This window comes from Desmodus rotundus, chromosome 8 (genome assembly GCF_022682495.2).
Source record: "Desmodus rotundus isolate HL8 chromosome 8, HLdesRot8A.1, whole genome shotgun sequence".
In the NCBI taxonomy this organism is placed as follows: domain Eukaryota; kingdom Metazoa; phylum Chordata; class Mammalia; order Chiroptera; family Phyllostomidae; genus Desmodus; species Desmodus rotundus.
This window is the reverse complement of record NC_071394.1, coordinates 27,426,246-27,440,851: the sequence shown is the minus strand read 5'-3', so window position 1 is coordinate 27,440,851 and position 14,606 is coordinate 27,426,246. Positions and strand designations below refer to the sequence as shown.

The window sequence follows — 14,606 nt, the reverse complement described above, 5'->3', positions numbered from 1 at the left end:
ATAGGAAAAGTTTTTTTTCCTGCGTCACTGGGCCCACGGTGGTGCCTGAGGTGGGAGTCCATATTGACGCGGCAGTCAGCAGCGCTCACGCATACCATTTGTTCATGGATGCTTTGCTGGCCTGCAGTCAGCGGTGGTTCAGAGGGTGGATATTTGAGCTGCTTCCTGGGGAGGTCATAATGGTTTCTTTGGCTACAGGATGAGCACTTCTCACCCTTATTTTAAGACTTCATGTCCTGAATCCGAGCAAAATCAGATAGCTCAGGCCCCAACATCCAAGTCTTCTTTCTACTTTATCTTTGTTTTGTTTTTCTGTTGTTGCTGTCATTTAAGATTGTTTTCTATTTTTTATTTTTCCTTTTCGTTAAAGGTGATCTTTTCTGTGAGACCACAGAATTTGCAGGCCCACATAAAAGGATGTATGCTTTTGAAAAATCCAATCACCCTACAATATTTTGCCAGCCAGCCTCTTTCAGTGCCTAAAATTCTACAAGTCAAAGATAATGCCTCTGAATACATGGTGCTGGTGTATCTGGATATCCCCATGCAAAAGAACAAAGTCAGACCCCTGACTCCCACAATACACAAAGTTAATTCAAGAGGGATTATAGACCTCAGTGTGAGAGGTAGAACTGCAAAACTCTTAAAAGAAAACATAAGTATAAATATTTGTGATCTTGGGCTAAGCAATAGTTTCTTCATACAACACCAAAATCACGCACAAAATAAGCGTTATATTGGACTCACAAAAATTAAAATTGTTGGTGCTGCAAATGATGATATAAAAAAACTGAAAAGACAATCCACAGAACTAGAGAAAATATTTGCAAATTCAATGTCTGATAGGGACTTGTATCCAGAATATATAGAGCTCATACAATTCAATAATAAAAAGGCAAATGGCCTGATTTAAGAATGAGCAAAGGATGTGAATAGACACTTTTCCAAGGATATATGCAAATGGTCAATAAGCACATGAGAAAATGTTTAACATCATTGGTCATTAGGGAAAACAAAAAAAAAAATCACAACAGAATACCACGTCACACCAGCTACAATGGCTGCAATCAAATACGACCTAGCAGTCCCGCTCCTCGGAAGATGTCTAGTGGAATTGAAAACACATCCACAAAAAATTTTGCACAGGAATGGTCGTAGCAGCCAAAAATTAGAACCCAAATGCGTACCGACTGATAGTGGGCAAACACAGAGTATCCCCATATGATGAAGTATTAGCCACAAAAAGGAAAGAAGTATTAATGATACATGTTTCAGTATTAATGGGCCTTGGAAGCATTATGCTGACTGAAAAACCAGAAATGAAAGGCCAGATATTGTATGATTCCATTTATGTGAAATATCCAGAGCAGGCAAATCTATAGAGACGGAAATTAAAGCAGTAGTTGCTGGGGCTGGAGGTGGGAGTGCATAGGGAGTGAAGGCTAAGGGTGTGGGGTTTTGTATGTATGTGGTGGTGATAAGGTTCTGGGATGGTATAGTGGTGATGTTCATGCAGTCTCATGAGTATACCAAAAACCATTGAATTATATACTTTAAGAAGGTAAATTGTATGGCATGTGAGTTATATGTCAATAAGATGTTTCAAAAAGTAATTTTTTAAGTTAGGTTATTTTTTCCTGTTTTAAAAATATGGGGAGCAGGGAACTTTTTAATACTGCAGGTGGGGGGCTCAGATGTCAGCCTCTTTCCGATGAACAACCAGTTAGAAGGTGGACTCTCAGAGTTTTGCTAGCCCTGACTAAAGAGACACAACAGAAGGCACACTTAAAGGGGGCGGTGCCCTGAGAGACCCCGGGTAGCCAGGAGGGAACCCAAAGGTGCCGATACTGAGAAAGGTGAGACGAGGTCCTCCTCATGAAGAGAGATGTAGATAATGAAATTATTGATGAGGACTGTTAACTTTAGCTGCTTAATAACTTTGCTATTCCTAGCTGCACCCGGGATTATTATGTCTTGTATTTTCCTCCAGCTCCCATGAAAAGAACGCCTGTGAGGTTCAGGGAAGCTCCAACACTGATTGACACATGCATATACGAGACGCACTGTGCTCGTCCTTGGGCTATGAAGATGCACGGCACACTCTGCCTTCACAGTGCTTATATTATAGTCTAATGTCTTAGTGGTAATGAGGCCGTAAGAAAGACAATGGAATAAGGCAAACACTGAAATAATAAGGCCACTAGTTTCTTTAAAGATTTTAGTTACTTTTTAGAGAGAGGGTAAACGAGGGAGAAAGAAAGAAAGGGAGAGGAACACCGATCAGTTGTCTCTCTCATGCCCCCAAATGGGCACCTGGCCCACAACCCAGGCACGTGCCCTGACCAGGAATTGAACTGGTGACCCTTTGATTTGCAGGCTGGAGCTCCACCCACTGAGTCTATTAGGTTGAATGTCTAGTGGCTATGTGGCAGATAAGGACAACTTCTGGTATATGATAAATATAAAATGGATTATAGGTTTTAAGAAATCTCAGTCTACCCATGATGAGGTATTTGAAATTTTATTACTGCAAAATGAATATAGGGCAAGATGTAGAGACTTCAGGTTTGCAGCAGGTCACAAGGAGAAACAAACGCTTTCTGCATATATTTGATCGGAGAATGGTAGGAAAGGCTACTTCTGTTAGTGAGATACACTTATTAATACCGGTATCTGTGTCAAATTTTGTGCTGGATACTTGGGGAAGTCCTTTTGCCTTAGAAGAAGAGATGCCAGCTGCAATAATGAACTGGAAAAGCTGCTTCATTTTGCCATGGTTGGGAGGGCAGAAAGATATGTTATGTGTGGCCTTTATTCCATCAGGAACGGAGTCACATGGATTAAGACAGGAATGTGGACTTAAGTAGTTCAGGGAACGTGTTCCTTCAAGTCACTATATGTGAACAATAGTCAGGTGATTAGTAAAAGAATCACACCTGGCATTCTGATGAGTCCACACTACAAGTGTTAGGGAACTTAAACAGGAACTTGACAGGGAAGTAAAGGCTTATATTCAATAAAAGAGCTTCAGTAATTTTCTTACCTTTTTCAATTCTATAGCAGACATCAATTTGGATATATCAAAACCTTTGAAAGCAAACCTGAGTTTTACCAAGCTGGATCAGATAAACCATTTTTTAAAGAAGATAAAAAGCACACACAGCAAAGAGACTTCAGCCCCGTCAGACACCGTGCTGCATAAGGATGAGCTTCCAGCCTCCAAGTGTTACCGTGGAAAGTTGTCTAAACCCAGAGTTCATGGTGATGGAGCACAGAAGGTTCCATTTCAAGAAAACATGTGGAGAACTGTTTCCTGCTTTCAGAAAATTTCTGTGCATACTACTCAGATTGTGGTCTCCATGGAAACTGTCCCCCATCCTAACAAACCATGCCTGTTAGCATCTTTATCAACCCTCAGTGGATGCCTTAATGTTAAAGCAGCACAAAAAGTGCCTGGTAAGTCACAGAAAAGGAGAGGGCGAGAGGGCAGCATGACCTGTTAACATCTGAAAATGCGTGATTTTGAGGATTTGCATCATTTGGAGGTTAAAAGTTTTAAGGGCCATTAGAGATGGGGACATTTCTGGTTTGTGACCTTATTTTAGTGAAAATTTTATAACAAATCCTTTAAGGTTACATATTTTAATGCCCTAAACTAAATTGTTCCTATCCACTTTTTCAGGTATGTTCCTACAAATGTCTTTAAAACTGTTCGTTCCTAAATTTCTCTTTCCTAAAACAGCTGTAGTGGAACAACAAGAAATGGTTTTATGAACCATTCAAGTAGTAGTTTTCAGGGTGTGGTTTCAGAACCAACAGCATCAGCATCACCTGAGAACCTGTTAGAAATGCAAATCTTCAGACCATACCCCTGACCTGCCGAATTGGAAACTCTGGGCGCAGAGCCCAGAAATCCGCGTTGCAAAGGCCGTAGGGGTGATTCCAGTGCACTGCGTTAAGGCACTGGCAACAATTTATTTAAACAAGAGAAATTGCTCTAGTGGCAGGTGTGCTACACAAGGTGTAACAGAAGTCAGGGTCCAACTCTGCAAGGACAGTACCATTGAGGATTCTCAGGCAGCAGCGCCTGGTAAGGAAAGGCCATGCTCCTGTACTCAGCCTCGCTAGGAGAGGCCGGACTCTGCAGACAGACTATGCCTGGTGGGTGCAGAGGGGAGAAATTAACAGGCAGCGACATCTACATTTTCTTCTTTTGTTACCATGACTAAGTTGTTACGTGCTTTTTCACACTGAATCAAAAAGGGAGGGTAGGCAGAAGGAATGTGAGGGGGGGACAAAAAGACAAGGCACAGGTGGGAAATAACAATTTTCAGTCACTGGAACTGCTACTGTAAAAGTTCAGGGCACAATGCCAGAAATTGTACTTTGAAAGTAAAAGTAGCAAAAGGGAAACTTTTTTTTTCCACTTTAATTTGCAGGAAAGATTTGGGGGTAGAGAGGGATAAAGTACATCCTGAAACTATATGCAACTTAGTAGCTTACTAAAAAGTAATTAAGTGGCAGCTGGAGACTAACTAAAACTTTGTTCCATATAGCCAGTTTGGACACAGTAGTTTAAGAGATAAAGAAAAAAATTTTATAGTTGAGAAGTATGGACGTTAGGCCAAAAAATAGATGATTTCTTTCTTTCTCACCAGAAATATTTGTGACCAAGCCAGCTAAAATCACTAGTTTTTAAATTGTCTTAAAAGTTAGAAATGAAAAATGTCGGGTCCATGGGACATGAAAGATTGTGAAACGTGGAGGCCACAGTGTCTGATTTATCCGCAAGCAAACTGCAGACCGGACAACACGGCCCGTTCCCATGCCTTTCCAGTTCCGCCTTAGCTGTATAGCAGGGGAAGCTGGGGACTCAGAGTGGAGGAGTCTAAATGTATTGTGCTAAGTTCCTGGTCCTTTTCTTTTTTCAGCCTCACTTAGTGTTTTATTCATTAGCTATGCATATTTTATCCATATTTAATGGTGTCTATCCTTGTAAACACCTCTAAAATACTATTAAAATCCTCTTGTTCAGCAATACAAGGTAGTAGACTCATTCTGTTTTGCAACTTGCTTTTTCCCCTTCATACTAGAAAAACTATGTACCCGTATTTCTTTTGCAATTATGCTCTTTAAGTAAACACAGAAGTAGAAACTATAGTTTTGACTAAGACATAAGTTATGCAGCTCTAATTGTGGTATCCAGCAAATGTTCTGAAATAGTTACTGGTGTCAACAAAACCAAAATAGATTGAAGTTGGCCATTTAAAAGGAACACTTTTATTATGATAGCATAACAAACACCAAATCTGTTTTCTCTACATTTCTGCTTAGTGTAACAGCATGCACAAACATTTTAAGAAGATATCCAAGTCAGCAAAATAATGATAAATTATAATTAAGTGAAATAATATTGTGTTAAGTTCTAGTTATTGCCAAAGGCTGATTTCTAGGAAATTGTAATTGAGAGATTACTACCTATTTTCAAAAATTGATTTTTAACTAAGCAAACCTTTTTTAAAGTAAAATATAATTTAAACATTGAATGTTAGTTTCATTATATATTTAAATATCTTAAAAATCCTTCCTTTGCAACTTGGATGAAATATAGGTAATTAAATACTTGAGGTATATTTTTTTGATAAGTGGTAAAAAAAAAAAGTATCCAACACCAAACTAAAACCCCTCCTACCAGTAGTCATATTTCATATTTTTCAAATGACATCGTTCTGCATGCAACCAAAGTTTTTATAGTATATCTTTGAGCTCAACAGTTAATGTCAGATTTTTATAGTTTGAATCTAATACAGAAATACTTAACTGCGTCTTTGATTTTATAGTTTATATAACTATTGTGACCATCTGCAGCAGCTGCACTTTTCAAATTATTTGCTGAACCAAATTGAGCACAGTGACAAAAGTAGTCATCTCAGATGTACTATTAAACAGAGAGAGAAAAAGGAGCATTGCCTCGGTGCAGTATAGCCATCTGCTCTGCAGATGTGATTGTATAGGATGACTGAAGATAAAATAATTGTAGAAAATTTTCATTAAAACCTCAACAATTTGCACTTGTTTATGCGAATCTGCATAACTCCCCAATGAGACAACACACTTGGGGTTTCTTTGGTTCTCACTCACTTTCTCTTTGATCCTTTTTGATGTGCTGACTTTAATAAACACAGTCAAAAACACTGTGCAAAAACATCATGGAAAAAACTACAAAGGAATAATTATAGCAGCAGAAACGACTCTAATCCCTAACTTACGCAAGCTATTTTTAGTGAAATATTTTTTTTAACACTCTTTATGTGACAATGTTATATAAACAGGGTAGAATGGTCCTTTCCAGATGAGTTTTAATTTCGGAGCTGAAATACGTTTGTAATGCTAGAGGAATCTTATGTTCTAAGTAATATTTAGAGAAACACAATTGAGAATGTGTTGTAGGCATGTTTCCTCACTTCTGAAAGGTACAAAAATATTTCGGTTCACCTAATTATATTTTTTATCATTTAACTGTCATAAGCTTATGGGAAGTGCTTGGGAAAAGGGAGTAATAAGAGAGTGAAGGGGGAAAGTTGGTTTTCCTCCCAAGACATTGTCAATATGTTTAAATCTGAAATGCTTTCATATTCATTTACTGGTTTTTACAGTGGAAGATGTACAGATCACTCACTGAAATGTGTTCTTTGTTTGAAACAAAATGAAATGGTTAAGTATTTTCCACTGAAAAAAAAAAGTCTATGGGTTTTTCCTAGTCTGCTGTACTATTCTACAGTCTTCAACTGTAAGAGTTTCAAGGGACTTGATTTTTTTCTCAATTCCACTCCGCAGATGCTAGTATAACAGTGAGTTACAATAACCTAACTTGTATTTCTGCTAGAATACTTACATTCTCCCATATGTCTTTGGGAAAAGAGCCCTAAAGTTGACTTTAGCAAACGTAATGCTTGTATTTTAAGGTTGATGTATAATATTGCAAAAAAAACCCAACCCTATGATTGTACTATTATCAGTAAGAAAATGAATCTCATTTGGAAATTATATCTTATTTTCTGAATCACTTTAAGGCAGGTAGTATTCTTCTGCTCTCCATTAAATCCACCCCATTCTGTAGTATGTTCTTTTTAAAAATAGCCCATTTCCCCCACATGGGCGTTTGAAGTATGCCTCTTTGGAGAAGCCATAAGTACGTAGCCATAAATTCTGAACTAGCAGTGTAGCACTTCCCACGGGCAGCGTGGGGAGTGAGCTGCAGACTTCAGCTCCCCTTGTCAGAGTAAATTATGGCTCTATCAGGGCAGCACTCCTTAGATTTCGGCAAACGAGGGCGCACAACTCAGGCTGTGAAATGCCTGTGCTTTAGGCTTCCTTGCTCTTTCCCAGGAGCGCTTGGGTTATCCATCTCCATGTAGATTAGGGAAATAGGATGTGAACAAGTTAGGTGGCTCAAAGGATCGTAGCCCAAGTGAGGCCATCTTGTCTGGCATTTGGGTCAGAATTGGGAAAAGTTGCAGGGGCCCCCTTTCCAAAGGGACTTTCCATCCATGCGGAAAGCAGTGAGTTGAACTCCTTCTAGTCAAAGAGCTGTGGTTTAAATAACTTTCACTACCCCAGCCTCTGTCATCCAGATGTACTTATCTTTGTGTATAAACAAAAATAGAGGGAAAAGCATAACCATATTATTTTTCATGTATACAAATGCATCTTCTCATGTTCACTGAATTCAGGACCAGTAAGATATAAAGAACCTAAAGTTCCTTTTCAGGCTGAAAAGTGAAACCGGGCCACTAATTGATAAAAGTGGGGCTCCAGTTTTTCATTCCATAGTTAACGGGATCTCCGGAGGAAAATCTCCTAAGGCATTGTCACAGCCATTAGATGCTCCAGAGATGCAATTAAGCCCGAGTGGAAATAAAACATTAAATTAGATATGACTGCCTAAAATAATATGTTCCAATGAGAAGCCATTTACAACACCCCGAAGACTTTTGTTACTTTTAGAAAGATAGAGTACTTCTTTCTAATGCCTGAACAATAGGAAATGAATTCTTTGACAGTTAAAGCCAGAGGACAGACTTAATTTTCAGCAGCCACTGAGGACTGAAGTGGAAGTACAGCTGGTAGACAGCTAGACAAATCACTAACGGACCTTGATGAGTATTGGGTGTGGGCATCGGGGTCTTGTCATTTTTGACACTGTGTCCCAAGTAGCTTAAACCCAGCACTGGAGGAAAGGTAGAGACCTCATTGAGTGTAACATCTGGGATTTTATTTGTCATTTTGGCATACTTTGCAAGCGCAAAAGAAAGAGTAAAAGGGGATTATCTTGACAATGAAATGAGTTACTGAATCTTGTGCTAATGAAAAGCAGAGGAATTCTAATGCCTTTCTATAGTCCCTGAGGTAGAGGTGCGTTTATAGTTCTGCAGAAGTAAAACGTAGGCAGGCCGAACAACAGATGGCCTAGAGTCCGTGAAACCTGACACCCCGCATCCCAGAACGGAGTAGCACTATTAATCCTGGTCAGATTCCCTCCTATTACTTTATAACAAGGCTCAGAGTTGCTACTGACGAACTGGCATGTCCCCCATTTTTGACTCTTAAATTATCTATAGATTACTGACTTGTTTCAACAGTGATATTTCTCTGTGCGTCGTGGTGGAAGGAGACATTTAAAAAATTAGAATAGGAAGTTCTGAACATTGAATGGGAAACAAGTAGAAAAAGTGAAATTCTCATAACTTTTTTCCAAAATAATGTTCCCTATTGTTTTTCTAATGTAATGGGAAATAAAAAACATAAATGTATAAGATACTCCCTTGGGGAGTAATTCGTTTGTTCTCTTCTTAGAAATCATATGCAATGGCGAAGAAATCCCAACATACAAGCTTTATTCTTCTTGCTGTAATTTTTATCAGAATATCTTATTAGGTAGAGTTTTGGACAATAATGAGCAATAGTAACACTATCGTCTTAAAATGACAGCAGACATATGCCTTCCAGGCATGTTTACACAGTAACTTTTTCTTTTGTTTGACCAAATTACGTTAATGCAGTCCTCCACACCTTTTATTTGGGATATTTAAATGTTTCTGTGGTAAGGGTTTGTGCATTTTTAAGTGTTATGTACATTTTTTGTTTTCGTGCTGGGTGGTTACTATAGCTCTTGCATAGATAGGAGAGTAACTGCAGATATTTAGAAGATAACCTCTGGGTCAGGTTTCCGACGTGTTAACTTCCAGGTGGCATGAAAAGTAAAAATCACGTAACCAGCACCCAGCTCAGGCTGTGGAGTGCAGTCACGTGCCGTGCCGTGGTGGACACCGTGTACCTGCCCAGCCTTTCCGGGGGTGAGCTCATCACACAGAGATAACCATCTCTGACTTTTCCTTCTGATTCATCACCGACCTGAACTCCGTTTGAACCTTGTTAGACAAAAACCAAGCAGGATTCCTGGCCCAGGCTATAAAATATAATTAAGCCCTTTTGAAATGATGTGTAAAAGAACATTGCTGTACCCCCACTTATAACCACTACCACCACCACAACCAATAAAGTTAAATCAAGCACTGCCTGTAATGGATTAAAATAATAAATGTTCCTGGATTTCAGTGTTTGAAGTACTTGAAGAAAACAGGCTCCCAGCAGCCCGGGTAGCTGAATGCAGGGGAGACATTTATTAGTGACGAGTTCAAGGATTTGGCCTGTTTAAGATCATTACTTTCTGTTTACCGTGTGTTACACATCTCTTGTATTTTTACACAGCCCACATGTGTCCACATGCAATAATGAGATGCTTTTTTCAACAAAAGAATTGTTAATTGTGTAAATACGGTTCTCTTGGGGAACATGAAGTCTTCATAAGACTCTGCTCTCTCCTAATGAGAAATCCAGTACAGTTGTTACACTCTTCCAAGTACATCCACCTTCAAATCTTGTCTCTAGCTACATTAGTGTTTTTCTTCCTATTGTTTTTAGTTACCAAATTCCAAACTTAATCTAGATGGCTAGAAAAATGTTGGCCTCAGTTTGTATGTGTTAGAATTGTGTCGCCTTGCACTGGATTTTGTGTGTCTTAATGTACTATACAAAAAAAAATTGCTTTTTATTTCTTCTCCTAGTTTTAACAAAGGTATGGTAAAGAATTATTTCTCTAGATTTAGATACATTTAGGGGGAGAAAAGGGCAACTGATAAAAATTTCCCATGTACACATATTAAATCACAATGTTCCTTGGACAGGAGGGGAAAAGGGACCTTTCAGACAACAAAAATGCTATCAGTTAACATGAAGCTGTCTCACTGTGCAAAATCCTATTGGAGAAGAAAGTTTCCAGTCCTAGTAATTAAATACTAGAAATCTTTTACTTAACAGCCTCTCCTCTGCATCCTTAATAGCACCTTACAGGTCAGTATTAGGTGAAATGGGCAAAAATTGTTAGAGCCCCAGCGCTGGGACTTGGAAAAAGGAAAGGTTAGAAGCACATCTCTGTCCCCCACTCAGCCTTCAGTTTCGCCTGTGGCCACAGCGCATCACCCTCTCATCCACATAAGCCAGCAGGCTCTTTGCTAGGAAAGTTTCTGGCAAAGCCACCCTGTCAGTGACGAGAGACTGAAGACACATCTTAGATGTTCCTTTGCTCTCTGGCTGGGCCCCTGGACCTGTAGGCTATGTTGGCATAACATACCGAGGCTGTGCAAGACAGCTGGGGACAGGAAAGTGCATTTATTCACAACCCTGTTACCAGCTGGAAAAATGAAATCAGTAATAGCTCACTAATAGCAGTAGTTTTTATAAAGCAGCATGGTGCTGGAAGGAGGTGGACAGAGTCTGAATCCCAGCCCTGCTACTTACTGGCAGTTGATTATGGTAAAAGTTACAACTTAGCTCATTTCTCAAATCAAGGCAAAAACACTTCATTCATAGGGCTGTTGAGAACACTAGGTGAGATAATGTATGTAGAGTACTCTACAGCTTCCTTGGCACAAATTTACTATATTCCTCAATAAATATTGGTGGGGTTTTTTTGTATCTTCCTCCCCCCAACTCGGTCATACCAGATGAGTGCTGAGATCATAGATCATTACATTTTAGAGCTGAAAATTGTCTTAAAGATCTTTCTTCTCTTTATCAAGAACACTTTTTCTTCTTTCCCTCACGGACCTCATGATCCAAACCAACTACATTTAAGATTACATAGCTAGCATGACTGTACCTACCTGATATGACTCTAACCAAAAATCAAATCTTTAGTACACCTCCACAGTCCTGTCTCAGACAAATTCATTATTTATTTCAGGCTCCTAAAAATACTAGAACTGCTTCATGGACTGCCATTACTGTGTGGAACTTTCGAAGCGTCAAAGAACTCTGGGCTGAGGCCCCCTGAGCTGCTCCTCCTCACTCCCTCCTTGAGTTAAGAGTGGGGAGGTGTGTTCTGAGGCACTGTCGGGATTGTACCACATGTCTCCAGCTTCTGCTCTTTCTATCACACCAGTTGTTAAACACCTGGATTATGTAAATCAGGACCAGTCTCTAAACCATTGCAGTAAATGACTTACCAAGTCATTTTGCTTTCAACATTGTTAGGATAAATTTATACCAATTTTAACCTCCATGAGACTTACTTTTTTAAAGCATAGAATCACCAGCAGTTTCCTAACGTGGTTAAATTAAGCAGCTACTGTATTCTTCTAAGAATGTATGGAGTGTGTATTTGCTGCTGCCCTTTCCTCTCTGGGAAGGTTGTCACACACTTCCCAATATGCACAGTCAGACCTGCCAGCCGGGTTTTTTTTAAACATACACATATGATCCAATCAAGTTTTATTTTTCTAATAAACTGACACAACTGTAAAAACAGTGAGCATGGTGGCAGACTGGAGGGGAGGAAAGAGGCAAAGCATATCCTCCATCACCCTTTGGTATTTTTAGTTCGGTTTTTTTAGGATCTAAGAGTTTTAAAACATTTCTCAAAAAATAACGTTCCAGACAAGGGCCACATGTAAGTAGCCAACTCAGCAGACGTTTTCATCTTTCACGAGTAGTCCTCCCTTTCTCTATGTGAAAGGGAGAAACATCCTGCTTCTGCTACGTACCATTTCCGTATGGTTAAAGGAAGAGGTGTGGATTAATGTAGGGCTCCCAGCTTTTACTCACCTTTAAGGACTGGGTGGTGGTCTCTGGAGACTGGAAATCCCACCCATGAGAAATCATTAGAGGTTTGGAGAGGGGATCCTGTTAGCAGGTAGACCACCCAGTGGGACTGTCAGCTCACACGGCTGTACTTCCTAGTGAGGCTGGGAGCACCAGCATCCCTTCCAGCTTAAAACTCAGTATCCATGGAGTTCTGACCGTGCTGTTCCAAGTATTACTCTTTCCATGTATTTTAATTTGTTTTATTACTAGGTACAACTACATAGGCTTATTACAAACTAGAATGTAATTAAATGGGATCTGATTAGCTTTAACATATTCTGATCAAGGAAGGGGAAACAAGTTTTTCATTTTCATGGTTAAAATACCCAAAGTGCCATTTTTATGTGCTTCAACATAATTAGTTGAAAGAACAGAAATGGAGTGATTTCTAATCATCTCTTTAAGGACTGTATTTACGAAAGTTTTTTTCTGGTCCTCTCGTTACTTTTGGTCATGTTTTCATGGATCATACTGACAGTTTTTCCTCCCTCACCTTTTGAGGCATCCTGAAGCTTCACTGTTATGCAGATCGACTTGTGGATGTATCTAACACATGTTTGCTGATTTTCTGGTAGCCTTAGATTACTTCCAGCTGGATAAAAAAGTACCTGGCTATGCTTTGCTAGCACATGTCATCATTGAGCACTCTCTCTAATGACATACAGAAGCTTGATTTAGATTGCATTTTGCCCAGTCAGCATGCAGAGCGTAGGAGGCTTACTGAGGGTCTAGTAGAGACTAATGATGTAGGGCTGGCAGCATTTTGTAAACAATCTCCAAAACAAGTGGTTTGCATTTATTAGTCTTCTGAAGGAGTATTTTAAAGGTCATGAAACTACTTGTTCCTTGAACTAAATTTTTACCCTCATTGTAAAGTATGTCAGTATGCAAACAAAGCAAGATTATCTGTTTATCACACCACTTGTTTCTGAAATTACTTCTCAATGTTGCTACACCTCATTTAGTTTAATTAAATATCTGCCATTATTTTGGTAGAGCTGAAATTAAAAATATAAACACAGATTTTTGAAAGAAGCCAACAGAAAAATCAGACAGGAAAGCATTCTATAGAATGGAAGGAGGTAGAGGGAAGAGGTTGCATACTCGGTCAAAACGACCTGAACACACAATCACTAAATGCAGTGTTGGAGCCTGGATAGGAAAGTGAGAGGAAAAACTGGTGAAATTCAAATAAGGTATCTAAATTAGTTAGCAGTATTGTATTGATGTTAACGTACTGTCGTTCAAGAATCATGCTACAGGAAGTTGTTAACATTAAGGGAAGCTGGGTGAAGGATATCAAAGTTGAAGGCTATCACCTTTGCTGAAAGCCTAAAATTATTGCAAAATTAAGAGTTTTTTAAAATGACCTAATCAGAGATTGATTAAGTAACTTTAATGATATTCATACTTTTAAACTTTAAGTGACCATTTTAAATCTTGTACTTTCACAGAATATTTCTTTGGTTTCTTCTTCTTGTCTCCTTATTTTTGGGAATTTTAGGGGGGGGATTAGAAGTACAGAAAATGTAAACCATAACACATCAAATGCCTGTATACTTACCAGCTAGAAAAAATATAAACATTTTGTCATATTTGCAATATGTACATATAGACAGAGGTAAAACTTCACAAAATTATTCAGCCTTTTTCAATGTTCCAGTGCTAAGAAGATAGCTCTTCATAGTTTTTACTTGAAGTCATTTTGTCCACTGGTGCATTGATTCCTTAAGAAGAACACATGCCTTAACTGTTGTCTCTTATACCAGATTTTGAATGTTTAAATGTCCAGTTTCTGTGAGCTCAGTATTCTCTGTGGCCCTTAGTTTATATGTGTGTTAACTATATAAAATAAGATTCATTTTATCCCAGGGAAGATACATAGTATGTTTCCTGATTAAAAAAAAAAAACAAAAAGAAAAAACCCCAACCTGACCAGTAGGTCTTGGTTGGCTGGGCAGCGTCTCACAAAGCAAAAGGTCGCCGGTTCCATTCCTGGTCAGGACACATGCCTGGGTCGTGGGTTCGATCCCTGGTTGGGGGACATACAAGAGACAGCAGATCAATTTTTCTTTCTCACATGTGTGTTTCTCTCCCTCTCTTGTTCCTTCCCTTCCCCTTTCTCTAAAAATAAGTAAATAATACCTTCAAAAAAACCCAAACAAAAAGGAAGAGATGACATCCCATTGGCCAGCTTCTCACAAAATGAAAGAAAGGGAAAAGGAGAATTGATAGCCCTGTCGTGAGTCCCAGGGATTATTTTCATATTTTGTGGTAAAACTGTGAAATTTGGTTTACCATTTATAAATGCCCCCTGTGAAATTCATCACTACTCCTTATTATTAAGTGATCACCATAATCTCTTACTACTGGTCACTTAGACTAAGGTTAAAACCACTGGA

At 39.0% G+C, this 14,606-nt stretch overlaps 1 protein-coding gene across 4 annotated transcripts in view; it reads left to right on the top strand.

The window, feature by feature from the left end:
- The window catches only part of VPS13B (vacuolar protein sorting 13 homolog B), a 669,566-nt gene that overhangs the window by 500,030 nt on the left and 154,930 nt on the right, over nt 1-14,606 (top strand). For 3 of the 4 annotated variants that reach the window (XM_024572260.3, XM_024572257.3, XM_071222225.1), the window contains one exon: nt 3,061-3,456. In XM_024572260.3, the coding sequence (XP_024428028.2) occupies nt 3,061-3,456 (396 nt within the window). The remainder of the gene's footprint in view (nt 1-3,060; nt 3,457-14,606) is intronic. The other variant, XM_045181664.2, reaches the window with a different exon arrangement.